At 40.3% G+C, this 26,904-nt stretch overlaps 2 protein-coding genes across 9 annotated transcripts in view; both read right to left on the bottom strand.

Annotated features, from left to right (window-relative positions):
* The window catches only part of LOC117394403 (zinc finger and BTB domain-containing protein 47), a 37,518-nt gene extending 26,510 nt beyond the window's left edge, over positions 1-11,008 (bottom strand). For 2 of the 4 annotated variants that reach the window (XM_059018776.1, XM_059018775.1), the window contains exon 1: positions 10,654-11,008. Coding sequence is in view for 2 of the 4 variants with exons in the window: in XM_059018775.1 (XP_058874758.1) it covers positions 10,654-10,656 (3 nt within the window). In the remaining 2 variants the exon portion in view is untranslated. Of the gene's footprint in view, positions 1-10,284; positions 10,624-10,653 lie in introns of those variants that run through there. The other 2 variants (XM_059018774.1, XM_059018777.1) reach the window with 2 other exon arrangements.
* Positions 11,009-16,088: 5,080 nt separating this feature from the next.
* The window catches only part of nktr (natural killer cell triggering receptor), a 29,610-nt gene continuing 18,794 nt past the window's right edge, over positions 16,089-26,904 (bottom strand). For 2 of the 5 annotated variants that reach the window (XM_033993509.3, XM_033993512.3), the window contains 8 exons: positions 26,003-26,152; positions 24,687-24,774; positions 23,876-24,039; positions 20,548-23,523; positions 19,953-20,054; positions 18,905-18,967; positions 17,363-17,467; positions 16,089-16,810 (listed from right to left, as the gene is read on the bottom strand). In XM_033993509.3, the coding sequence (XP_033849400.1) occupies positions 16,750-16,810; positions 17,363-17,467; positions 18,905-18,967; positions 19,953-20,054; positions 20,548-23,523; positions 23,876-24,039; positions 24,687-24,774; positions 26,003-26,152 (3,709 nt within the window). In that variant the 3' untranslated portion in view covers positions 16,089-16,749. Of the gene's footprint in view, positions 16,811-17,362; positions 17,468-18,904; positions 18,968-19,952; positions 20,055-20,547; positions 23,524-23,875; positions 24,040-24,686; positions 24,775-25,344; positions 25,527-25,566; positions 25,972-26,002; positions 26,153-26,904 lie in introns of those variants that run through there. The other 3 variants (XM_033993510.3, XM_059018772.1, XM_059018771.1) reach the window with 3 other exon arrangements.

The following is a 26,904-nucleotide window of genomic DNA, read 5'->3' as shown; positions in this document are numbered from 1 at the left end:
TCTACCTGGCAGGAAGCACAAGGATGATTATTATATTACACAGCCCAGGCGGGTAGCTCAAGTTACACAGACAGTGCTTTCCAGAAGAGTCTCTCTGTCCGTCCAGCTGGGTTTAAAGAAACCCTGGGGCCTGTGCATTTGATTCATAACACTTCTGAGTGCTGAACGGCAAACTAATGACAATCAAACAGCAGTGCTCTTAAAGAACAATAGTGATAGGCAGCTCCTTGTCATCTCAGCTTTGCTCGGACTATCACTCAGCACACTGGAACACAATATGGGCCTGGTTTACTGCATGTCCTGTCTGCAACAGTACAAAGTGTCCATCAGGAGAAATGTTAATGTTATAAAACTACCAAGAAACAACCTGGGGTTAAGTTAGAAGAAGTTCAATGTGGCACTGATGCAAAGAGAACCACAATCCCATTCTCTGGCATGACTTAGATTCTGCTATAGTAAACAACCTTGTTAAATTTGCAGATGACACAAAAATAGGAGTGGCAAACACCGTTGCAGCAGCAAAGGTCATTCAAAATGATCTAGACACCATTCAGAACTGAGCAGACACATGGCAAATGACATTTAATAGAGAAAAGTGTAAGGTACAGCACGCAGGCAATAATGTGCATTATAAATATCATATGGGAGATACTGAAATTGAAGAAGGAATCTATGAAAAAGACCTAGGAGTTTATGTTGACTCAGAAATGTCTTCATCTAGACAATGTGGGGAAGCTACAAAAAAGGCCAACAAAATGCTCAGCTATATTGTGCAAAGTGCTGAATTTAAATCAAGGGAAGTAATGTTAAAACTTTACAATGCATCAGTAAGATCTCATCTAAAATACTGTGTTCAGTTCTGGTCACCTCGCTACAAAAAGGATATTGCTGCTCTAGAAAGAGTGCAAAGAAGAGCGACCAGAATTATTCCTGGTTTAAAAGGCATGTCATATGCAGACAGGATAAAATAATTGAATCTATTCAGTCTTGAATAAAGAAAACTACGCAGTGATCTGATTCAAACATTCAGAATTCTAAAAGGTATAGAAAATGTCAACCCAGGGGACTTTTTCGACCTGAAAAAAGAAACAAGGACCAGGGGTCACAAATAGAGATTAGATAAAGGGGCATTCAGAACAGAAAATAAGAGGCACTTTTTTTACACAGAGAATTGTGGGAGTCTGGAACCAACTCCTCAGTACTGTTTTTGAAGCCGACACCCTGGGATCCTTCAAGAAGCTGCTTGATGAGATTCTGGGATCAATAAGCTACTAACAACCGAATGAGCAAAATGGGCTGAATGGCCTCCTCTGGTTTGTAACCCTTCTTATGTTCTTATGTTCTTATATCTTGCAGATTTGGAATTAAAGTGTCTCTCATTTTTATACTGGCATTGTTGCAGAACAGTATCGAGACGTCTGTTCACACTGGAGTTGTTACCGACATCGCACTGGTGTAACCGTATCGATACAAAACCCAGACAACAGCAAGCTTCGTACCGTCATGGCCGTGGTGGCTAGGCAGTAATAGTATACTGTCTGTATGAATACACTGGTGTTAACACAGGAGGCTTAGACAGCAGCTACGCTGAGTGGAACCAGTCGCACGGGCCCCACTATCATACCCTTGTGATGTCACAAAGGTCCCATACTTTCAAGATTGTTGCTGAATAGCTGTACACAGCTCCCACACACATCTTACAAACACAGGTCTGGTGGAGCACATACTGTGACATCACAGACAATGGGATTTTCTCATTTGACTTACGCTCTGAATCTAAACCCAGTAGATTTGTATTCAGGAGAGGGAGGAAGTCATAAAGAAGCTGTTCAATAATATTGTCCATGGTAGCGATAGGCACTCTTCTAAAGGAAGCTATTCTAGCATGCAAAGCGAATGGTGTCCTTTTGGATATGCTGTTGCAGAGGCTCATTTCTGTATTAATATGATAAAAACAGGCCTTTCAAGAAACGTATGCTTTCTTAGTTCTAGAGCAGTGCTTCTCAAACTTTTTTGTTCGCAGACCACCTGGATACTAAGAAAACGATATGTTATGGATGTAACCCCAGTTCCCTGAAAGAGAAGATGACCGCCAAATTGAATACTTTTGAGATATGCCTGGATTGTCAGGTATTCGCGGAGCATTTTATATCAAAGCTGCCGATAGGCCCCTCCGCGGACTGATGTCCTCGGTCCCGCCTCACCGAGGTAATAAATAGTTACTGAGTGGAGAATCTACTGAGCAGAGAGTCTCTTTTTTATTGAACCCACGAATGCAAGTGATGCGACCTCACAAGGTTGGCGGTCATCTTCTCTCTCAGGGAATCGGGCTTACATCCGTAACCTATCGTTCCCTTTCAGTTCCCTGAAAAGAGAAGATGACCGCCAAATTAAATACTTTTGGGAAAGTATACCAGAGCCGTCGTGAGGGAGAATGAGCGGACAGCATCTGAGGGACATCTCGCTACCGCCATCTAGGACCCTAGTGCCTATTAAAGGGATAGAGGGATCTACAACATTAAATTGGTAGAACCTGGTAAACGTATGCGGGGTAGTCCAGCTAGCCACAGTACATATATTGGTCAACGAGGCACCTCTGAAAAGAGCCCATGACGTAGCCACACCTCTTGTAGAGTGCACAGCCACCCTCCCAGGTGGGGGTAGGCCGGCATTAGTATACGCAGTCGAAACCGTGTCCATAATCCAATGGGACAGTCACTGTTTAGAGAGGGCTTCCACTCAGGTCCGTTCACCATGACAAACGAAGAGCTGGTCAGACTGACACAGTGCTCTCGTTCTATTCACATAGCATCTCAATGCTCAAACTGGGCAGAGGGAATTTAATCTCCTATTCGACTTCTCCTCTAAGGGAGGGGGATAGAAAGCCTCTAGTTCCACTGATTGATTCAAGTGAAATGCTGTAATCACCTTAGGGAGGAAAGCAGGGTTTGTGCGCAACTATACCGTTTTCATCATCCCAAATGCATATACAGGAACTGTGCACGGACACTGACCCGATTAGCGGAGGTTATAGCTAAGAGAAAGGCTGTCTTCATAGAGAGATATTTCAGCTCTATGGTATCTATAGGCTCAAACGGGGCCTTCGTGAGAGCCTATAGTACCACATCTAGACTGCATTAGTGGAGGACGTCCTTTATAGGAGGTCGCAACCGCCGACCACCCTTTAGAAAATGGGTCACCAGAATATGAGCGCCCGGGGATACTGAGTCGATGGGAACATGTCAAGCAGATATGGCTGCTAGGTACACTTTCAATGTAGAGGGGGATTTATCCGCCTCTAGTAGATCTTGCAGAAACTGTAAAATAACTGCTATAGGGCAATACACAGGATCATGGCCCCTGGCCATGCACCAGTTTTGAAAATATTTCCACTATAGGCGTACAATACTCTTGTGGAAGATGCCCTAGCATTCTGCAGTGTACTAACTACTGCATCTGAGAGCCCTAGGGTGGACAGATGGTCCCATTCAGGTGCCAGACCGACAGCTGGAGTCTGCCCGGTACTGGGTGCCAGAGGGTGAGATCCATGTGCAGCGGGATCTCCCAGCAGCTATCAGGGGTTCGAAAACCAGGTTCTCTTGGGTCATCTGGAACCTCCTCTCCCTCAAGAACCCGTTGAGATGTCTAAGGTCTAGGATGGGGGTGAAGGCCGCTGTCCTTCTTTGGTGCCAAGAAATACCTCGAGTAAAACCCCTCTTTTTGAAAGGTGTGTTCGCAAGGAGGACTCCTCATCCCAGGAAGCCGCTAGGGAGAGCACATCCTGTTCCTCCTCGCTCATCAACGTGTCCTGTTGCTCAACCTCTGTAGCAACCACTGGCGAAGTCGGGATATGCTCTGGGGCAGGCACTGGTGGAGCTGGTGCAGGCGCAGGGGGGACCTGCTGCCTGCCTAAGTGCTCGAGTATCTGGGCCATTTGGCCCTTTAACTCAGCAATATCCCTCGCCTGGTCCGCGTTTTTAGCTCTCCGCACCTCAAGGGAGATCTAGAGCGATTGCGGTGGCACTGTGAAGCCTGCACGGAAGGAATACTTTGTGCACGGCTTGGAGGGTAGGCCTGGGATGCCAAGGCTGACGATAGCTTTCCTAGGCTGGCAGCAGTGTTCTCGTCCGAGAAAGGCGCCTTTTTTGTAGGGTGCATTCCTTGGACCCACACACATATATATACAGTACTGTGCAAAAGTTTTAGGCAGGTGTGAAAAAATGGTGTAAAGTAAGAATGCTTTCAAAAATAGACATGTTAATAGATTATATTTATCAATTAACTAAATGCAAAGTGAGTGAACAGAAGAAAAATCTAAATCAAATCCATATTTGGTGTGACCACCCTTTGCCTTCAAAACAGCATTAGACAAATAAAGCGTAAACTGTATTCAATAATTTTAGTAAACAATAAAGCTACAGAAAAATAGCCTTGCCCTTATCTGCTTGCAAGCAGAGCGGTGCTAGATATGGAAGGTTCTTTTTGGCAGTCAAAGTGAGATTTACTTGTATTCAGCAGTTTTGAATCCAAGGCCTTTCTATGATAAGAAAACCTGGCAGTCGAAGGGAACATTCCACGAATCAGGGGAGTTGTGCCCAGTATCGGTTCTTATCAAATAAGACTTTCTTTGGGAGAAAACTGACTTCATGCGGTGAATTTGGAGAAGTGCTTACAATGGTGTTTCATATTAATCAAAACAATAGTCTTGGCAAGAAAACAGGGTGTCTGAATCCTGCTTGAGCAGGCAGATTTTAGAAACAGAGAGAGGTCAGTCCGAGAATGGCACAGTTAAATAAGGCTATTATATTTAACATGTTCATTTTAATTTAAAATTTAAATGAAAATAACTGAACTGACCACTGTAGGTTTATTCAAAGACAGTCTTTGTCCCATACTTTGTTAACACACATTTGTATATGAATTTAAACTGGCCCATTGACAACACAATGAAAAGGTAACATAATATGCGGCTAGGAGTGACATATATATTTGACCCAGCTTTATATAATCAAATAGAGCTGGTGTTACATATTAAAAACATCTCTCATATATACACATATACTTGTATTATATTATAGCAAGGATTCTGTGAACTTTGGTCCACCTGACTTTTTAGAAAAAGGAGGAGTTGGAAAAAGAGAGCGATGAAATCATGTTCCAATATTTTTTGGCAAGAAGTTACATCCAATCAGTTTTGAAAAAGGAGTTGACCAGATCCTTCTAGAATGTATCATTAACTTAAAGATAAGAAATGTCAAGGCCGAGTGATGATTAGATTTACTTGGGACTCTGATGTATTCAATGGAGGGAAAATCCTATATAAGCCCAGAGCAAGACCCCATTCGATACCATTCAACTTGATCTTGCAAGCTGACGTGGTCCATGCTCTGAGGGTCTCTGAAAAACTGATTGCTGTTTGGTCGAAATTAGTCTTTGCCTTTTGAAGACAGTTCTTATTTTTCAATATATCCTACACTACACTTCCATATACTGGAAGGTAAGCACATATTTGAATTCAATATCTCTTTTATATTGATGCATTGCTATAAGGTATAGAAATATTTAGTCTTAAGAGAGTGATATATATTATACATATATATATATATATATATATATATATATATATTCACACACATACACACTACCGGTCAAAAGTTTTAGAACACCTCCATTTTTCCAGTTTTTATTGAAATTTACGCAGTTTAAGGTCTCAATGTACTCTGAAATTAAAGCATAGAACAAATAAACAATTAGAGATAAAAAAGAAATCATGGAATCGTTTTGTTTAACAAAATTTAATCTAAATTTTTGACTCATCAAAGTAGCCACCTTTTGCAGATATAACAGCCGAACACACTCGTGGCATTCTTTCTACAATGGAAATCAAATATTGTTCGGAAAGTTCTTCCCAACACTGTTGCAGAAGTTCCCACACATGTGTTGCACTTGTAGGTTGCTTTGCTTTCACCCTTCTGTCCAGTTCATCCCAAACCAGCTCGATGGGGTTTAAGTCTGGAGACTGTGCTGGCCATTCCATGATTTGAAGCCTACTGTCTTGTTCTTTTCTTCTAAGGTAGTTCTGACATAGCCTGGAGGTATGTTTTGGGTCATTATCTTGCTGTAGGATGAACCCCTGACCAACTAGGCGTATACCAGAGGGTATTGCATGGCGCTGCAAAATGCTGTGGTAGCAGTTTTGGTTCAGGGTGCCACTCACTCTGTGCAAGTCGCCGACTCTGGATCCAGCAAAAGAGCCCCAGACCATCACGCTTCCTCTTCCATGTTTGACAGTTGGTGTCACACACCGAGGAACCATCCTTTCGCCTACTCGACGGCGTACAAAAACCCTGCGTGATGAACCGAAGATTTCAAATTTTGATTCATCGGTCCATAAGACCTTCTTCCAGTCTTCAGTAGTCCACTGGCGGTGCTTCATGGCCCAGGCGTGCCTCTTTTTCTTATTTTGCCATCTTAGCAATGGCTTTCTTACTGCCACTCAACCTGTCAAACCTGCAGCTCGAAGTCTTCTCTTCACAGTTGAAACTGAGACTTGCTTACTTCGACCAGTGTTAAGCTGTGCTTGAAGCTGTTGTCCTGTGAGCCGCCTATCACGCAAGCTGTTGACTCTCAGAAACTTGTCTTCTGATTCTGTTGTGGCTTTGGGTCTGCCAGACCTCTTCCTGTCAGAGTTTCCTCCAGGTTCCAAGTGCCTTTTGATGGTGTAGGAAACTGTACTCACTGACACCTTGGCTTTCTTTGCAATTTCTCTAAAGGAAAGACCTACACTTTTAAGGGTTATAATGGTCTGTCTGTCTTCCTTTGTTAATTGCCTTTTTCTCGCCATTATGAGAGCAATATACTACTTCCTGCAGTACAATACTGTCCAAATAATGCTTAAGAGGGTGTAGTAACACAGTCTGTTCCAACACTGCTTTTATACAGACAGAGGGTTCGTAAGTAATCAACAAAAGTTGGGACACCTGTAGGAATTGTTAGCATCAACTTTCAAGGCTTAATTTACTTCCATTGCTGCAGAACAGCTGTAAGTTGTTAACCTATTACTTGTTCCCTGAAAAAGGCCTTTTTGTATAACTCTGAAATGTACATTATTTTTCAGTTTTTGGTAACCTAAACTTTTTTTTTTAACCTCTGGCAGTTTACCGCTTACCTTTGTACCATTTCAGGTTATTCACTGGACTTGAACTGCTTAAATTTCAATAAAAACTGGAAAAATGGGGGTGTTCTAAAACTTTTGACCGGTAGTGTATGTGTGTATATATATATATATATATATATATATATATATATATATATATATATATATATTATATTGAATATTCTAGAATTTAGCAGTGGGCGTTTTTAGCTTTTTGTATTTTATAGCCTAAGAGCTAAATATATAAACAATATATTTGTATTACTGTATTGAAGTTCTAATGCTGTTAAACCTGTAAAGGCACTGGAAACGCCCAGGCTGCCTGTCAGCTGGGATTGGAAGTAGTCTGTAACTACTCAATCCATTTTTAAGCATTTAATAAACCAAAGGAGTACTGATACTACTCTGATTCGTTAAAACTTCAAATCGAATGGGTCTGTGTGATTTTCTTGATTATTAAAAGTCATCTGGATACGTTGCAAGCCCAGTGCACGAACGATCCACTTACAGGAGTCCGAAACATCTTTATGTCCTCCTGAACATCTCCCCTGGGTTTAAAAGTGTGTCATTTGTCATTTCCAACATTTCAATTTCGTCCGTCGTGCTCCCCACCGGGTTTTCCCATTTTATATGGGGGAAGTTGAAATCCCCCATTAGTATGGCTTCTCCTTTGCTACACGCATTTCTAATGTCATTGTATAACAGATTATTTTGCTTGGCGTCTGAATTTGGCGGTCTTTAGCATGCTCCTATTATTATGCCCTTTGAATTTTTGTCCATTACTCTGACCCATATTGATTCGGCGTTATTTTCTTCATCCAGATTTAACACCTGGGCTTCAAGACTATTTCTTATGTATAGCGCTACCCCTCCACCTCTTCTGTCCTGCCTGTCTTTCCTATACAGTGTATACCCACTTATATTATATTCGTCTCCATCACTCTCAGACAACCAAGTTTCTGTAACACCTACCACCTACCATTTTGTTTCTGAGACTTCTAGCATTTAGATAAATACATTTAATGGTTGTCTTACCTGAGTTGTTGCCCTTGTTTTGATGTGGTCTCCCTTCTGTTTTTTTTGTTTTCTCCCCCTTCCTTTCTATATATATATATATATATATATATATATATATATATATATATATATATATATATATATATATATATATATATATATATATATATATATATATATATATATATATATATATATATATATATATATATATATATATATATATATATATATATATAGGAGGCAGTGTGGTCCAGTGGTTAAAGTCCAGGGCTTGTAACCAGAAGGTCACCTGTTCAAATCCCACCTCTGCCACTGACTGACTAAGTGTCTCTGCATACAATACAAAGTTCACAGCCTACCTCTGTAAAGCGCTTTGTGATGGTGGCCCTGTCAGACAAGCTTCACATTCTACTTAAACCCCTTTTCAATCTGGAGCCTTTTTCTTTTTTAAATACAGTGTTCCGTCTGCCAAAGTAAGCAGAGAAACAGCACAGTCAGATAAACCCTGACAGTGACAACGTAGTTTAAAGTAGCCTGCCCTGTGCCAAGCCTTCCGATTGGAAATGAAATGCACGTTAAATCTCTGAGCAGAGAAAGTAAACCGTCCCGTCTGTCTTGCACTGAACTCACAATGGGGATGGCTGTACTGGTTACGAGAAGTGAAGTGAACTCTGCATGAAAACAGTGAAACAGCCATGCTTCAGAACTAAAGTGAGCTCTGCATGAAAACAGTGAAACAGCCATGCTTCAGAACTAAAGTGAACTCTGCATGAAAACAGTGATTCATAGTGGTATTTAAATAATGGTCAGGTATCTCACAGACTTGCAGAGCTGTCACATTGAATCAGTGCCACCCTGTCTGCCCAGGACAGTCCTACCCTGTACTTTTACACGTGTTTCGAATGTTTTGTCCAGCCAGTGTAAACACAAGAAATGCATGCAAACAGTATGTGGTTTTATCACCTTAAACACACATTTAAATTCGCACACACATATAAATAGTTCCTAGAGATAGTTCATTTGAATAAGTAAATCAATAAACAATGCCGTCTATAACACCTTATTAAGCGGATCAGCTGCTTATCAAGACGCTACAGAGGAAGTGTACTTTAAACTGTGGAATGGGTGGAGTGACATTGTAACATTAGCACCAGAACCGCTAGAGACTGTGAAGGTACAGCTGCGCTGATAAGCTGCACTGTGCTGAGACGACTTCATCGTACGAGTAATACTTTTAAAAAGAAACCAAACAAATGTCCTCTGGAGAGCGGAGGCAAGTTACCTGTCCACTGGGCTACTGATGTGAAACTGGAACCAGAGCATTGTATCATTCACTTAGTTTATTCACTGTGTCAGCAGGACCCACACAGGTACATCTCAATAGTGCAGCACGAATGCAAAAAGAGCGCTAAGACTCCAAAGTCATGGTTCTGAATACATCCATATATTCTTTATTGAAATATGAACCGCAGCTTGAGGGTGGGTGGGGAAATACGGTACACTGCTGTTCTAACACTACACTGCTCATGAAGAAATACGGTACACTGCTGTTCTAACACTACACTGCTCATGAAGAAATACGGTACACTGATTCACTTCATATTATCGTATTAATATCTGCTGTTGTTAAAATGTAGGCTGCAAACAATACAACTTCAATAGGCTCCGTGAAGCAATTCTAGAACAAGTTTATAACGTTCCACTTGAAAAAGGGGATGGTGCATTGTGGAAAGTATCCGTGCCAAACTGTCAAATTCTGAAACGGCCCGTTTAACTAATTGCAGTCTGTGGGGTGGGGAGTCAAGAAATTAATGAAAGATGGGACCCCATAATCTGCTAAACATTAACACCGCTACCAACTCAGAATAAACAAAGATGACTGTATTATTATTTATATTTATATTCTCTGTTTGCAATAAATAAACTCTGCTGCTGCTGCTGCAAAAAAAAAAGAAAAAAATCTAAATGTTTGTATCCGAGTTAGTTAAGACTCTTTTTTTTAGAATCCTACCTCAAACTTCTTGTGATTAAATTAAAACGCCACCAAATCCAAAATGCAGGAAACATGAAAACCGTAAGTATTACTTTCACTGTGACTAAATACTTACGCCGCGACTATTCATGCTGTTACACTTGCAAACCTGAAGCCACGCAATCCATCAGTCACGACCTGCTCTTTGAGACGCAGCAGCATCCTGACGGGAAGGAATTTAACTCTTTCTTGGCAGCAATGTCGCTATTGTTGCTTTTTGCATGCATTCACATTTTTTGTTTTTGTTTCCTGGTTTTAATACAAGTTGCAAACTTCCTAAACAACCAGCAAATCGAGGCTGATCAGCAGGGATTTCAGCAAATTCTCCAAACACGCATGACAAAAGCATCTTACGGCAAATTCCAGGTAGTTTCAAAGGCCTAACTAGCCCAAATTTGCAAGAGATCAAAGGGGAAATAAAGAACTAAAAATATACACGCTCTACCATTTTGATGCAGGTTTTCTGGTGCAAAGGAGTCCGGATTCTCCTCCCTTTGCTTCTGACTTTTGTTCTCCATGAAAATGTTTGGTTTTCCTGTTTTCACATTTCTTCTGCCTCTGTTTTTCTTGACATCAGTCTTTTTTTCGCCATGTTAGCATTTAGGAAAAGACAAAAATGCAGAGACTGCTTTTGCAGAAGGGAATGATGATTGGAGCTCAGGGATCATATGGGGCTTTTTGTCTGGAGTTTTAAAGGGACAGGGACGTTATATTCTAGGGAGCTTGTACTGTACGGTGTGTATGTGGCTTAGACTAAAGGCAATGACACCATGTATTCCGCGGTCTCGAGCATCAACAACGCGTCATCTGTGTGTTCCCACGCGCGTATAAAACACTTTCGAATGAGACATGTGACCTGTATTTTCCACACTCGATCATTTCCGCGATGTGCTTTAGACTCGTATAAACAGGCCTATCACAATTCCCATCTATTCAAAGTTGACAATAAAAGCAGCTAAGTGCAATAAAGCATAGTGGGAGCATGGTAAAGCAGGCAATGTGAACCCCGGAGAGGTGTGGTAAAGCATATTAAAAACACGACAAGCCATGACAAACTGGGACAGGTATGTGTTGTGTAACAGAAGAGCAGACTAAAAAAGTATGGGAGAGAATTTTAAGTAAAAACGTGTTCAAGTGCTGGAGCTGTACACAGAGAAGTACACACCACTTCAGTGCATTTTGCCAATTTACAAATAAATTGAATAAAGTGCTGCTAAGTAATGTATTAAAGATTTTTTAAAGTGACTAATATTTGAGTGACTTGAGTAATAATTATATTATTCAATAGTACAGAACTCTCATTAATACAAATTTCAAGGGACCAGCACAAATCATGTCTTCTCAGAAATTGTTATTAAACCACAGCATGCTGTCGGTTTGTATTGAAATCAGATGTATATTCAGAACAATGTCAATTATTCCGCATTCAAGAGTACTGAGCATGTTATTGAAAACATAACTGTAAGTGAACTTTTAAAACATATACGTTGCAAATGAACTGCACTTGAAATCTGCATGTCCCAGCTGCTGTGCACATTTATCAGCGTTGTGTCTTGTAGTCATCCCAGGTACAAGCACATTCTGATCACAGGCATTTTTAAACCACAAAAGCAAGGCGTCCTCACTCAGGGTATTGAGCAAATGAGAACCACTGATGACCTGCATCCACAGTGTGCTGTTCACAGGCCTGTATCATTGGATCTCGGTTTTTCAGAATACTTGACAAAACGTTGACTGTATTTGATTGCTAACTCACTTCTAGTTTAAACTTGACACCCACACTAAACAGTCCTTACATTGACATACTGCTGTTTAATTCTAGTTTTGTAACAATATGTTTAAAAAGATTGGAAAAGCTTTGTTAATGTCTATTAAACAAGTCATCATTTGTGACTATCACAATGATGACTTGTTTTTTAAGTTTGGTGTAATGTTACAGAAGAGGTGTCGGCAGCAGTGGTAGGTCATCTTAAAGGACATGAAGGTAACACCGGCCAGTTTGTCCTCCATTTGTCAGTACAGCAACACCCCAGACACATACTGTAGCATTGTGTGCCTGGATGCACAGGACTTCTTCAGCTGTGAGTTCAGGCACATACTGTAGCACTGTGTGCCGGGATGCACAGGACTTCTTCAGCTGTGAGTTCAGGCACATACTGTAGCACTGTGTGCCGGAATGCACAGGACTTCTTCAGCTGTGAGTTCAGACACTGCCTTCTCTCTCAAGATCAAGTTTTCCTCACAGTCAGTGATGCTTGTACAGAGCGTAGTAACAGAACACAGAGCAGTATGTTTGAGTAACAGAACACAGAGCAGTATGTTTGAGTAACAGAACACAGAGCAGTATGTTTGAGTAGTAACCGAACACAGAGCAGAAGATTTGTCAGTCTTCTGTTTCAGCACTTTGGTCAACACAATATTTTATTTATTATTTATTTTATTTATTGCATTTATATAGCGCTTTTTATACAAAAGTATCACAAAGCACTGTACAGTACATAGCAGAAAAAAAGAACAAACCACAATACATTTGTACAGTCAGCACTCAGGTAACCGTTACCCAGATACAAGTCAGTCGCGTTTTACCAGCCTTGTATTAAGAATAAAAACACAGTACTTTCAGCTATGTATTTTTTACACTGTTTTTTATTTTTGTGTGTTCCCTGAAAAATGGACAAGGGTGAACGGGCCAAAATGAAATAATCTGATATGCGTCACACGCGTTTAACCATCACTAAAATCAGACTTTTATAGGCTCATATAACTGCCACAGTCAGACCATTTAAATAACAGTATACACATAATAATGCAAAAGCAGCAATTGTAAAGTTACATTAAAAACCACTAAGATAATAAAGCCATTTTGTAGAAGTGCATTTTTAGTCTTGACTTGAAAACTGTAACCATCCCAGCTACCCTGACAAACGAATGCAGAGCATTCCATAATTTAGGAACGCTACAAGAAAAAGCCCTCCCTCCTCCCGTGTTGCTTTTGTTGACCCTAGGAATAACCGGTTTGGAAGATACCGGGTCAGTAACTCCTGCAAATAACTAAGTGCTAATCCATTCAGGGCCTTGTAAGTTAACAGTAACATTTTAAAATCAATTATATACTGCACAGGGAGCCAATGAAAAGAGGCCAACACTGGGGTAATATGTTCACTTTTCCTGGTTTTAGTCAGAATTCTAGTGGCAGTATTCTGAACAAGCTGCAAGGGGGATACCACACATTTTGGGATACCAGAAAAAAGTGCATTACAATAATCGAGTCTGATGAAACAAAGGGATGCATTAGTCTCTCGGCATCAGATACGGAAATAATTGGTCTAAGTTTGGCAATATTTCTCAAATGGTAAAAAGATACTTCTCCTCAAATGATGGATCAGGATCACAGATGACCCCCAAACTCTTAATTTCTAGTTTAAGTTTTGATGAGAGACTGCAAGGGTCAAGCTCATGTAATCCCACATTTCCTTTTAGCTGGTTCTGTGATCCCACTAGCATAACCTGTTTTATCTGAATTTAACATTAGACAATTCTGTGACATCCAATGCTTGATGTCGTTTATTATCAGTGCCTGTATTTTATTCAAAGGTTTCTGACATAACACCCCAGTAGATAATGACATGCTTCTTTGTATAACATGCTGGTGATGCTCAAATCTGATGTCATGCTTATCACAGCTGCTTATTGTTTAAATGTAAACTGTGGGCCCAATAGTACAGAACGACTTTTCTGGCAACAAACTTTTATCAATGCACCTTTCATCAGAGACTGACACAGTGTGCAGTGGATTTGAAATCCCTCTAGAGACTGACACAGTGAGCAGTGGATTTGAAATCCCTCTAGAGACTGACACAGTGAGCAGTGGATTTGAAATCCCTGAAGAGACTGACACAATGTGCAGTGGATTTGAAATCCCTCTAGAGACTGACACAGTGAGCAGTGGATTTGAAATCCCTGAAGAGACTGACACAGTGTGCAGTGGATTTGAAATCCCTGAAGAGACTGACACAGTGTGCAGTGGATTTGAAATCCATCTAGAGACTGACACAGTGTGCAGTGGATTTGAAATCCCTCTAGAGACTGACACAGTGTGCAGTGGATCTGATATATTCACTTCATAATGTTATCATTGTATTGAGCGTCATATTCACTTCATAATGTTATCACTGTATTGAGCGTCATATTCACTTCATAATGTTATCATTGTATTGAGCATCATATTCACTTCATAATGTTATCACTGTATTGAGCGTCATATTCACTTCATAATGTTATCACTGTATTGAACGTCATATTCACTTCATAATGTTATCACTGTATTGAGCATCATATTCACTTCATAATGTTATCACTGTATTGAGCGTCATATTCACTTCATAATGTTATCACTGTATTGAGCGTCATATTCACTTCATAATGTTATCACTGTATTGAGCGTCATATTCACTTCATAATGTTATCACTGTATTGAGCGTCATATTCACTTCATAATGTTATCACTGTATTGAGCATCATATTCACTTCATAATGTTATCACTGTATTGAGCGTCATATTCACTTCATAATGTTATCACTGTATTGAGCGTCATATTCACTTCATAATGTGTATTCAGCGTCATATTCACTTGAGATTCCCCGGTACTCATTCTGTCTTTTTCTTTTTATATCAAGATAAAGATTGTTACCACTCTGAATAACAGTCCATGGCATTGTTTGAAAAGTATTGTCTATTGTATAATCCTAATATGTTTCAAATCTATAATTAGGGATTCTGATTTTCGGCGTTTTACTTCGACTAAGAATTCAGTTGATACCTGTTAAGTCATTCTTGTCTCTCAATCACAACCGAGAAACGCGTTCATAGTAAAATTGATTTCATTTATTTATTTTTTTTCTATGAAAAAAGTTGCAGTTAAAAGAAAGTGTGATTGCTCTCTGTCCGAAATCTATTCTCAACCCTCGTGGTTAGACATCTTAAAGAATTACTAGAATAGTAAAGATAAAGCCAACATTAGCACCTGGTAAATTCAGGTCTCATTTACACAGCACAGGTAAGTGAACTCCCTCTCAGCACACACTCGCATGTTTTTCAACACATACTTTTTTTTACAAAATACATTACTCAAATCAAGAAAGACATGCTTGTTTTAAACAGCATGTCACCCAGCAACATCCACACCCAAACAGCATCCAGACATGGTCAATTATTACATTCGTTCTAGTCTATCAACTTAGAAACTAATACATTTATAAGTTGTCGCTATCTTATATAAATTGGTCCTACAATTTAATATTAATTGTTGATAAAAGGACATGACCCTCACACTGAGTGATGGTCTACTTCTTTTTGGTATACTGATATATTATTGTATAATCTTAATTATCTCATAATAATGTTACACCTGTACTCTGATATGTTGTGGTAGAATATAATTTGATGATAATTATTACATAGAATAAGAACTAATTATCATATTAATAAAACCCCAACAGTGCTAAGAGGAAACTTATGCTAATACAAGGGGTTAAGTTTACTACCTTTAGAGAAAACCCAAATGCATCACATAAGCTATTGTATATATATTTTTTTTATATATATATATAATTTAGTCGTTGCCAATTAGTTTTTTTTTTATTATTATTTTCTCCCCAATTTGAAATGCCCAATTATTTTTTAGGCTCAGCCCACCACCACCACCCCTGCGCTGACTCGGGAGGGGCGAAGATTATTACTACAGGTTATTAAAGATCAGCCTCATTACAAATGTAGATTTTTAGGAACAGCGCATACTACTTTAACACTGATTTTAATATCTATGCCGTCTTCAAGGATTTCACACTGTACACCCAGTAAAACAAAAATGACACGCACAATAATGTGAAAACTTTATTAAGCCTCACTTCTGCATGATATATATATACACACACACAATACAAGCACTTTGAGAAGTTGTTGGGTCCTTCATAGATTATACAACTGTTTTGAATTATTAGTCAACCAGATCCAGGGCAATACAGAACCAGCGACTTTTAAGAAGAAAAAAATCCAAACAAACCAAAAAACATGCATTCATGACGCATTCCCTACTGCTCTGACAGCTGAAAGGCATCTTCGAGAACTTTCTGTGCAAGGCGCTAAAAAAAAAACACAACACTGCCCCCACCAAAATCTGAAATATGGAATATTTGCTGTTGGTAAATCTGACAGAGGATTAAACTGACAGATGATCAAACATGTTAAACATACTGTAAATGCTGAACATACTGTAAATACGGTAAATACATTCATTCTTTCAGTGTAAAATGCGCAAACCAAGAAATGAATGAAAACAATGCTGTACCAAATTATTTACACACATCTGTTTATTACTGGTGAACAGGTTATATGGTTTACCCTGTTTTTTACTGTATAATAGATATCTTATTAAAGTGTATTGATTCTCTACCATTCCGCACATTTCTGCTATCTATACAAGCAGATCCACAAACATATTTCTTTCCTTGTACTCAATAAAATAGCCGGGCTTCTCTTCCATCAGCTGTGACTTCGCCGCCGGGAGTAACTGCGGTCACTTCTACTATAAGAACGATACGACCTGCAATAACACAAAGAGGAGATACTAAAGCACTCTTAGTAACCAGGGGTTTTTAATCAGACAACACATCAGCAATTGTTATTCTGTTTTCAACTGTAAAGGCGACCAAGACTTTAAACCTGAACCCTATTTGTTCATTAGTGCTGTTATTCACTGGTCCCTCTACTTCTATTGAAGATCTTTTGGATATTGTAAAGACCAAGTTCTTGCAGCTGCTTCCTGGTGCCAGATTGGCGCATGTGTTTTAGTGCTGTGATCAGACCATGTGGCTGCAAGTCACTCATCTTTTTATATGGAGAGAACACAGGCAAGGTAGAAGTTTTCATGAAGAGTAACCCGGAATGCAGCCAACATTAATGACCTGGAGCAGCTCCAAGTCTCTCTAACACATACAGTAAAAATCTGGGTGGAAGCGGCACTGTCCAAACGTATAGCGCTTAATCTGTTCACTGTAACTGCATGTTAATAAGAAAATGAAAGTAAAGACAGGCATAGTATTATTAGATATTGTTCAAAAACAAGCTGGTCCTACCATAACAGAGATATACAAACCTGGAACTGCGATCGTAGCTCCGGGACCTTCGGTAGCTGTCACTTCTCCGTCTCCTGCTGCTTCGACTCCTACTTCTGCTGTAGTAGCTGTCATATGTGACAGACCTTTTAAAATGAATTTTAACAGTTAGGAATCAAGACAATTACACTTATGTAACTGCAGTGCTGTCTGTGCCCCATAGATTCACAGCAGGCTTGAGGTTCATGCTGACCAGCATCAAGCAAAAGCTTAGACTGTGTCTTTTTCATAAATGTAAAAAAAACTGTGAATTTCCTCTATTTCGACTACTTAGGATAAAATGGTCTTCAAGCTGTTGTAACAATTCTATTAAATGTACCTGTTGTGCATTCCCATTTGCTATATTATATACACACACATCTCAAATGTGGGGTTTTGAAAAACAGCAAATGTGGACTTTATTTTAAAACATGATACCTGGTACTACACTAGGTATGCTTGCCCTACCTCAGTATTTTACAACATGTATCTGGAACTACACTAGGTATGCTTGCCCTACCTCAGTATTTTACAACATGATATCTGGTACTACACTAGGTATGCTTGCCCTACCTCAGTATTTTACAACATGATATCTGGTACTACACTAGGTATGCTTGCCCTGTCTCAGTATTTTACAACATGTATCTGGTACTACACTAGGTATGCTTGCCCTGTCTCAGTATTCTACAACATGATATCTGGTACTACACTAGGTATGCTTGCACTGCCTCTGCCACTTCCCCAGATTCTTCCCCTATTGACTGGCATGCTTTTTAACCAATAACTAAGGCTGTATTTCACAATTTCTGTGAAATTTTACCCATTGCCATGTAATATGTAGTTCCCTATGAAAATTGCCAGTACTGAGAGAATAGTTTAAATATACATATTTTTGTATTGCTTAAAAATAAATACAGTAAGCCTTTTCCCTATTGACGCAGCACTACGGTTTAGTTTGCTTCCGCTAAATGAGTGAACACACTGCATAGAGCTGCACAATTCATTAAAATGTCACCAATGAAAAAGACACCAGCTGCATCAAAGATCAGAAATATTTCTGCTAAAGATCGCTCTGACAAGTACAAGGTGACATTTCACATGTCTATTGTTATTTTTAGATACTGTAAAACTTATTAATATTTGCAACCAAAATATCTGGCGAATCACACCCATAAAACCTATTTTGCTCCAAAAATGTTGCCGACCTCCTGAAAGTCTCGTCTGCAAACTGCTATACGTTTTTGTTACCATGCATCAGGTTTAAAATGAAAACTGAAAATGCAGACTTGAGACCTATACAGCAAATGCAAGTGCACAACAGGCAAGATTTCTACCATTGTTTTGTTAGCTACAGACACTTTTAATAGAGAGATAGAGTGTGATCGTTACAGACTACAAGATAAGAGATTGTTTTTGAGAATGTCTTCCCCTCAGTACCGTCACATGTACTGACAGTGTGCATTGTGAATGTAATGCATTGTTACTTCTCAAAACATCTACAGGACAGCCTTGCCTCGGAGTCGCCACAATGCAATGCATACCTGGATCTTCTGCGCCGATTAGAAGACCTGCTCCTGGACCGACTTCTACTGTAGGTCCTACTGCTAACAGAACACACAATTGAAAATGCAGTATTAACTGTAAAGAATCATAACATAGTGCTGCATTATCACGATTCGTGTAGCCTATGAAAGGGGAAGTCTCATTCAGTTTGAGTTTTTCTTCTCTGAATTCAGCTCCCCTGATTGGTCTTCTTGTTCTCATGATTTCTCTGTTTGTGTAAATGTATATACATACATCTGATTCAGGGCTCGACACCAGCTGATTTCATGAGACACAGCCTCATGTTAGATGAAATGAGGTGTTCTGATCACAGTTCAAACATCAACACAGTTGTTAGGAATGAGAGAACGTTTAGGCTGATTTCGATTGTGCTTTGCGTGCAGTGAGAGCCCCGCTGCCAGCATTTCAGGGTCCTGCAGCACAGCAGTCAAAACTGGATGACAGCGATGACAAGTACAGACAAGCACGCATTTCAGAGATTATTATTGTGGTTACAAACACATTGGCTGTACATTTAGAAGTAATCTTATAAAGCCCAAATGATAGTTCCCCTTTAAGTACTGTATAAGCACATGATTCTGAAAAAGAGATCACGAAAGAACCGGCTGACATACCACAATGCATGCACCTTCAGATATGTGTTTTGAATTGGTGTCAACTGCTTATATACCCACGACCTGCTAATAAAACACAGCTTTGATAAGCTCTGCAAATTGATGCCATGGAAACAGTGGTGGACCCAAAAAATACATCCAGTGCTGCCAGCCTGCACATCTATTAAATTGGCTGCATTGATAAATGACAGCTTCATCTTTAAAGGGAAAAAGACAAAACCAGCTTGGGGCTGCCGTTAACTGGCGATGTGAACATGAACGTACCACACTCGCAACAAAATGATCCTGCATGGTGTGTGTTCCACAGAATGATCCTGCATGGTGTGTGTTCCACAGAATGATCCTGCATGGTGTGTGTTCCACAGAATGATCCTGCATGGTGTGTGTTCAACTGGGTTTTTAAATAAGTTACCTGTGGCTGTCTCTTCTGTAACTCCGGTCAGTGCTGCTCCGAGTCCTTGATCGACCCCGACTGTACCTTCTCCTGCTGCGACTTCTAGTGTAGCTTCTAGACCTGCAAGCAACATAGGGAACATTACACAGAGCATCTGAGCATGCACTCTCAAAACCAGGGGAGGCACACGGAGAGTCTCATAGTCCCCATAATAAACACACAGCGAGTCGAAGGCTACAGTCAGATGCAATCTGAAACTTCTAGAGGAGGCTAGGAGTGGTTAATAAAACTAAAAGTTTGGTAAACAATGTAGCAAAATCCATGCAGTTATCGTGTGTGGCAGACAAACATGTGGTTGAGTTTAATAGTTAAACAAATGAATATATCATTTAAATTGTAGTTATACTTAACATATTCGATACTGTACTTTATAGAACACAGATTCTATCCATGTAACATTAAAAGTAGACGCATTATATTCACAGGCATGGACTATGTGGGAATGAATATAAATTAAGTGGAGCAACAACCCATTCAGCTACAAACGTTGTCTAATAGCGAAAAGAAATGTGTTGTTTAAATAGATATGCACAACAAAATGTTATTAACCCACCTATAGGAATAAGTGGAACTCCTTGATCGAGTGCGCGAGCGGCTGGAGGACAGCGATCTTGTTCTTGAGCGTGTTTGCTGGCTCGATCCAGATTTACTTGGTGATCTGGTTCGGCTCCGGGACTTGCTTTTATCCTCTATGGAAGGAGATCTCTCCTCACTTGAGCTCTCTTGGTTCCTCTGTCTTTGATTCAGCCTGGCTGTCTTTCGAACTTCATCAAAAAGAGATCCAGGTCGGACCCGACTCTTGCTTTTAATCTCTATTCGGAGGCCCTGGGGCTTGGTCTCTGCACAATCTGAGGCGTCTGTGCTTTTAACTTCTTCAGCATTCATGGAGCTGACTGGCTGCTGATTAGAAAGATCTTTCAGAGGCTTCCACTTTGGGTCAATAGTTAAACACTGCAATTCATTTTGTGCTTTATCATTTTCATCCCCTGAATCGTTGCTTACCAACACGTTAGAAGAGGCTCTGCTATTCATCGGATGTGGCTCCATCTTTAATGCTTCTACTATAGTTGTGTTTAAAGCATTCTCTGTGTCTCTGTTTGTAGGAAGGACATGCTCTTTTAATGGGGAGCCCTGCTGCAGTGTAGTTTTTGCATAGTCCCTTTCAGGAGAGTTCTGCTCTGGGGTACAGATCTCCATACTATCATCAGATTGCTCTGTTTTCTCTGGGAACTCTTCAGCAAGTTCTTTACCATCAACTTCGCTGGATTCTGCTTCTGTACTTTCACCTCGTCTTGGACTCCTGACATTCATTGGCGATTGCTTTGATTCTTGTTCATTTTTGGTTGACTGTTCTTGAGCCCTCTGAGAAGCTGCACCTGATTGGATGTTTTCTTTGGGTGTCTTGTGAGTTTCCACAGCATTGCTTTTACTTTCTTTGTGTTTAACTGCAGTCTCCCCAATAACTTTTAACAGACCTTCCTTCACGACCTGTTTTACAGTCACATTCTCTTCTGGTCTTTCCTCCTCCTCCTCTTCCCCAAACTCCAGAGGAGGCTGCCAGTGGAATGTCTCCTTGGGTTTCTGTTTTTTTTTTTTGGATTTCTTACCCTTAGATTTGGTCTTTCCTCTTCTGGACCCTGCCTTTGTCGAGCTTCGTTTCTTGTGCTTGCGTTTGCGTTTTGCTTTCTTCTTGGGCATTACCTTCTCACTTCCTGAACTCAAAACTGAACTTTCAGCAGCAATTGAAGTCTGTTTCTTTGAGGTCTTTTTCAGATCAGTTTCTGAATTTGCAGGTGACAGACAAGCCAATCTCGTGCTCATTTTGCTGCTTTTAGAGTTACCGCCTTCACTATCAGATTCCGAGCTAGCTTCACCTTCTTCTTTGCTTGAATATGCCGAACCTCCTCTGTTGATCTTTTTCTCTTCAGTTTCTGAGTGATCTTCCGAATCCCATTTGCTGCTGAGAAACGCCTTCCTGCTGCTGGTCTTTTCATCGGTCCTGCCAGAGTCGAGCTGCTGGAATTCAGATGATCTGTCTTCAACACCTGGGCTGGTCTTTTCATTGGTCCTGCCGGATTCGAGCTGCTGGAATTCAGATGATCCGTCTTCAACACCTGGCTCTTTTTTTGAATTATCACTATCACTGTCCCACCCGGACTTTGATTTCTGATCCTCCCTAAAAGAACCCGTGTTATGTTTCTTCTGTTTTGGCTCAGATGTTTTAATGCTGTCGGCTTCCGACTGTGAATGCGATTTATTGTTTTGCTTCTTTGAGACCGCATCATGCTTTTTATTTTTTTTCACATTGCTTTTTTCACTGTCGGTAGAATACTCAGAGGAGTACAATCTGTGATTTTCCTTTTCTCCTTTTAGCTCTTTTCTGTTATCCAAATACCTGTCACCAAATGTAGCTTCAGGGCTACTTTCTTGAATTGCATTGTTATGTTTGACACCTCGCTCTCTGGAATTAGATTTTGCCCTTGTTTTATAATTATAGGAATCGTAGGAGTTGGATCTGCTGTAGGATGAAGAACGACTATGATACTTTACTGGAGTGTGTGACCTTGAGCTATAACGACCTCTACTTCTTGATCTACTGTACGATCTCCTGTATGATCTACTTCTTGAAGACCTGGTCCTGGACCTCCTCTTATAGTTATAGCTCCTATCGCTTGAGTAAACACTTCTCTCGCTGTCCGAGTGTCTGTGCCGGTCGTGGTATGATGAAGATCGTGAATTCTCCTTGCTGTTCTTTACTGTGTAACTCGATTGTGCAAGTAGAGCTGGAGTTTTGGCTTTGATTTCCTGAACATTTACATAGGAAGGTTTCCAAGGCTTTTGACCTGGTTTCCACCTTGAAGGCGGGGGGCTATCACTCATGGGTAACGCAGGAACACTCTCAGAGATAGCATTTGGTAAAACATTCTCATTTGTTTGTGTGTTTTGTCTAGGGGGATCAACCTGGCTTTTATTGTTCTCATTTGAGCGTGTGTTTCTAGGCGATCTCGATGATGTCCTCTTACGTGATCTTGATATGGATCTGCTTCTAGACCTTGACAAGGATCTAGACCTCGTTCTTGATCTACTTCTGCTTCTGCTTCTAGAATATGATCTTGATCTGCTTTTTGATCTAGAATAGGAGGAAGAGTTTCTGGATAATGGTGAGGAACGACGGATCTTGTCAGACCCTGACCAGTCTCGTCTGGAGGAACGTCTTGAGGATATTGTGCAAGATCTAGATCTTCTTTCACGCTTAATAGAAAGCTTTGATTTCCTGCTTGAAGAACGGGATGACTCTGTCTTGTGAGGTGTTGAATCTGTTTTTGGTTTGGTTTTAGGAATTTCCAGCTTTTTTGAATGCTTTTGCTTTTTAGACTTCTTTCTGTGTTTTGCTCTCTTTTCCTTTTTGTGTCTTCTGTTTTGACTGGCTCTCTCGGTGCTGTGATCAGAGCAGTAGTCATGTGACCGGGACCTTGACCATGGGGAAGCATTTTTGCCTTCCCATCTGCTTGAGTAATGGTCATTCAGCCTACGAGTTAAGGAATAAAAAAAGACAGTAATGACAATTAGAAAAGGGAGTTTTTGTGAAAAAAAACAAAGCAACTCCGGTAGCATAAATCGAAGGGGCAGGTCATGTCGGATGGGATGGTTTGCCAACATAAAGCTATATGTAAATGATCTGCATCAAGCAAAGAGCAGTGAAAAAGTTATTTTACCTTTACATTTCCCCAGCAGTTTCTGTTAACACAGAAAATACTAACACTTTGTACAAAAAAAGGATGTAAATTACCCCTAAAGCTATAGTGTCTAGTGGTCCTACAGATTAGAGTATACAATGTAAAATAATGCATGCTATACAGAAAGCCAAGACAGGATCGTACTTGTCCCCTTTACTCCACTTCTCTCCACTGGGAGGCTGGTAGATTTTTGTTCTCTGCATTTCCTCTTTCCAGTGAGGCGGGGTCTCGCTGCTCTTCTCATCTTCATCACCATCATCATCTTGAGACTGTGAGCGAGACCGTGACCGAGGAGGAGTGTGATATCTCTGCAGCATTAAAAAAACAAAACAAGAACTATTGTGCCTTTAAACTGAGGTTACCTTCATAACAGAAGGTGGAGCTACCATACATATCATACCTGTAGATCCTTCATGTGCTATACTGTCGAATTCTGTTTAAGAGAAGAAGCTTATAGTGAAGACAGTAAAGCAGAGAGAGAGAGAGAGAGAGAGAGAACGAACATCTGCAGCAATGTCAGTTAATATTTTTTGCTTCAGATCAAACAATAATAATAATAATAATAATAATAATAATAATAATAATAATAATAATAATAATAATAATAATAATAATAATATCTTTATTTTTATATAGCGCCTTTCATAGTGGACCACCATCACAAAGCGCTTTACAGAGGTAGGCTGTGAATTGTGCATTATATGCAGAGTCACTTACAATAGGACATTGATTTAACATCTCATTCGCAGGATGGAGCACAAGGAGGTTAAGTGACTTGCTCAGGGTCACACAGTGACTCAGTCAGTGGTAGAGGTGGGATTTGAAACGGTGACATTCTGGTTACAAGCCCTGGACTTTAACCACTAGACCACACTGCCTCAATAGACCTCCTTTCTTTCAATGTGTTGGAAGAAAACTTAAAATAAAATGTATGAAAAAGAGGACAAAAACATACCATTGTACCTCTGCCTTTGATTTTGCGTCCAGATTTTGTGATGGCTGGCTTCTGATCACTTAGAACTGCCGATACAGCCAGATGTGCCCTACAGAATGAACACAGACATTTTCAATGATGGGACACTTCGGATAGATTGCTTTCAGTATTCCACTTTAACAATGGAGCCAATATGTATAACCTTTTTTATTTCTTCACACTTTTAAAATGTAGAACACACTTTGTTAAAAGGCTGGTTTCATCATATGTACATAAGGCATGGAATCATATCTGCAGGGTTACACAACGACTGCAATTAGTCCTGGTGGTTTTAATAATTGCTTTGTTTATGTATTTATTTCGGTGAAATGACCAGATGCCAGGAATCTGAGCAATCGGGCATCTGCTAATAAGGGAGGAACAGTTTAGATAACATGGGCCTGATTGTTCAAACTCGTGGCTCCACATCATTTAAAATGTGTGCTTAAATTGACAGAAATTCAGAAACCCCAGACAAGGTGCAGGGCTACTTTGAGTTTCTAAATCCACTATATTTAAAATCACAGAAACAGACACGGTTCCTATTGCAAAATGTTAAAACAAAGAACAGATGTTGTAATTAATTAGTTTTGAATGTACAGGTACATCACACGATAGAATATGACTGTTTGTTACTTACGGCTCGGTCTTGTGTATCTGCATGTCCCTCTGCAGTAAGAACCTGTTCTAACACAGTGCTGCTCAGTTACTTACGGCTCAGTCTTGTGTATCTGCATGTCCCACCGCAGTAAGAACCTGTTCTAACACAATGCTGCTTGGTTACTTACGGCTCAGTCTTGTGTATCTGCATGTCCCTCCGCAGTAAGAACCTGTTCTGACACAGTGCTGCTCTGTTACTTACGGCTCGGTCTTGTGTATCTGCATGTCCCTCCGCAGTAAGAACCTGTTCTAACACAGTGCTGCTCCGTTACTTACGGCTCGGTCTTGTGTATCTGCATGTCCCTCCGCAGTAAGAACCTGTTCTAACACAGTGCTGCTCTGTTACTGCTCTGTCTTGTGTATCTGCATGTCCCTCCGCAGTAAGAACCTGTTCTAACACAGTGCTGCTCCGTTACTTACGGCTCGGTCTTGTGTATCTGCATGTCCCTCCGCAGTAAGAACCTGTTCTAACACAGTGCTGCTCTGTTACTGCTCTGTCTTGTGTATCTGCATGTCCCTCCGCAGTAAGAACCTGTTCTAACACAGTGCTGCTCCGTTACTTACGGCTCGGTCTTGTGTATCTGCATGTCCCTCCGCAGTAAGAACCTGTTCTAACACAGTGCTGCTCTGTTACTTACGGCTCGGTCTTGTGTATCTGCATGTCCCTCCGCAGTAAGAACCTGTTCTCTGGCACGGGGGGGATTTCTTCAGGCCGCACCACAGGCTTCTCTCTCTTCACATTCAAATCCTTCCCCTTGTCATCATCAGCATTTTCCTGTTCACACAAGCTGTCAGAGAACACCCAATTAATGACAAGTAACCCAACTCTGAGCTAATACATGACATGACTGGCTGTTTTGATTCTAAGACTGCTCTAGAGCAGCATGCACATTTATTACAACACCTCCAGATTTGTCATTTATATCCTTCATATACCTACCTGCACGAAAACCTTGGGGTGATGGGGTGTTTTAATACATAGGGTGTTCTGATACATTTGCACACCACTGTATATTTTTCATGAGCCTCTAGAGATTGAATATATAAACCAAAAAATAACTCACCCTATTTTACTACCACAGTGTGTGTGCTGCAAGGGAGCTTACAGAGTGACCAAATAATGGGACATTATTGCAAAGGACTTAACCCTTAGTAACGTTAGATTTAAGAACACAGTACAATACAGTGCATTCTTCTGGAACCCTTCACAATTAGACTACTTCATAGCTAAGGCCTTTCACATAAGCAGGTCTTCAGATTTGAAGAGGCAGTCTTTCATTCTTTTCCAATGTTTTACTAATGTTATTATCATGATATGACAACGAATAGGTCAATTTAACATCTACCAAACACAAAAATATGTTTTTTTTTGTTTTTGATTGGTAAAACAAAAAAAGAGCATCAGTGTGGAGTAGTGGTTAGGGCTCTGGACTCTTGACCAGAGGGTTGTGGGTTCAATCCCAGGTGGGGGACACTGCTGCTGTACCCTTGACAAGGTATTTTACCTAGATTGCTCCAGTAAAAACCCAACTGTATAAAT

This window comes from Acipenser ruthenus, chromosome 3 (assembly GCF_902713425.1).
Source record: "Acipenser ruthenus chromosome 3, fAciRut3.2 maternal haplotype, whole genome shotgun sequence".
Taxonomy (NCBI): domain Eukaryota; kingdom Metazoa; phylum Chordata; class Actinopteri; order Acipenseriformes; family Acipenseridae; genus Acipenser; species Acipenser ruthenus.
This window is presented reverse-complemented; position numbering and strand designations above follow the sequence as displayed.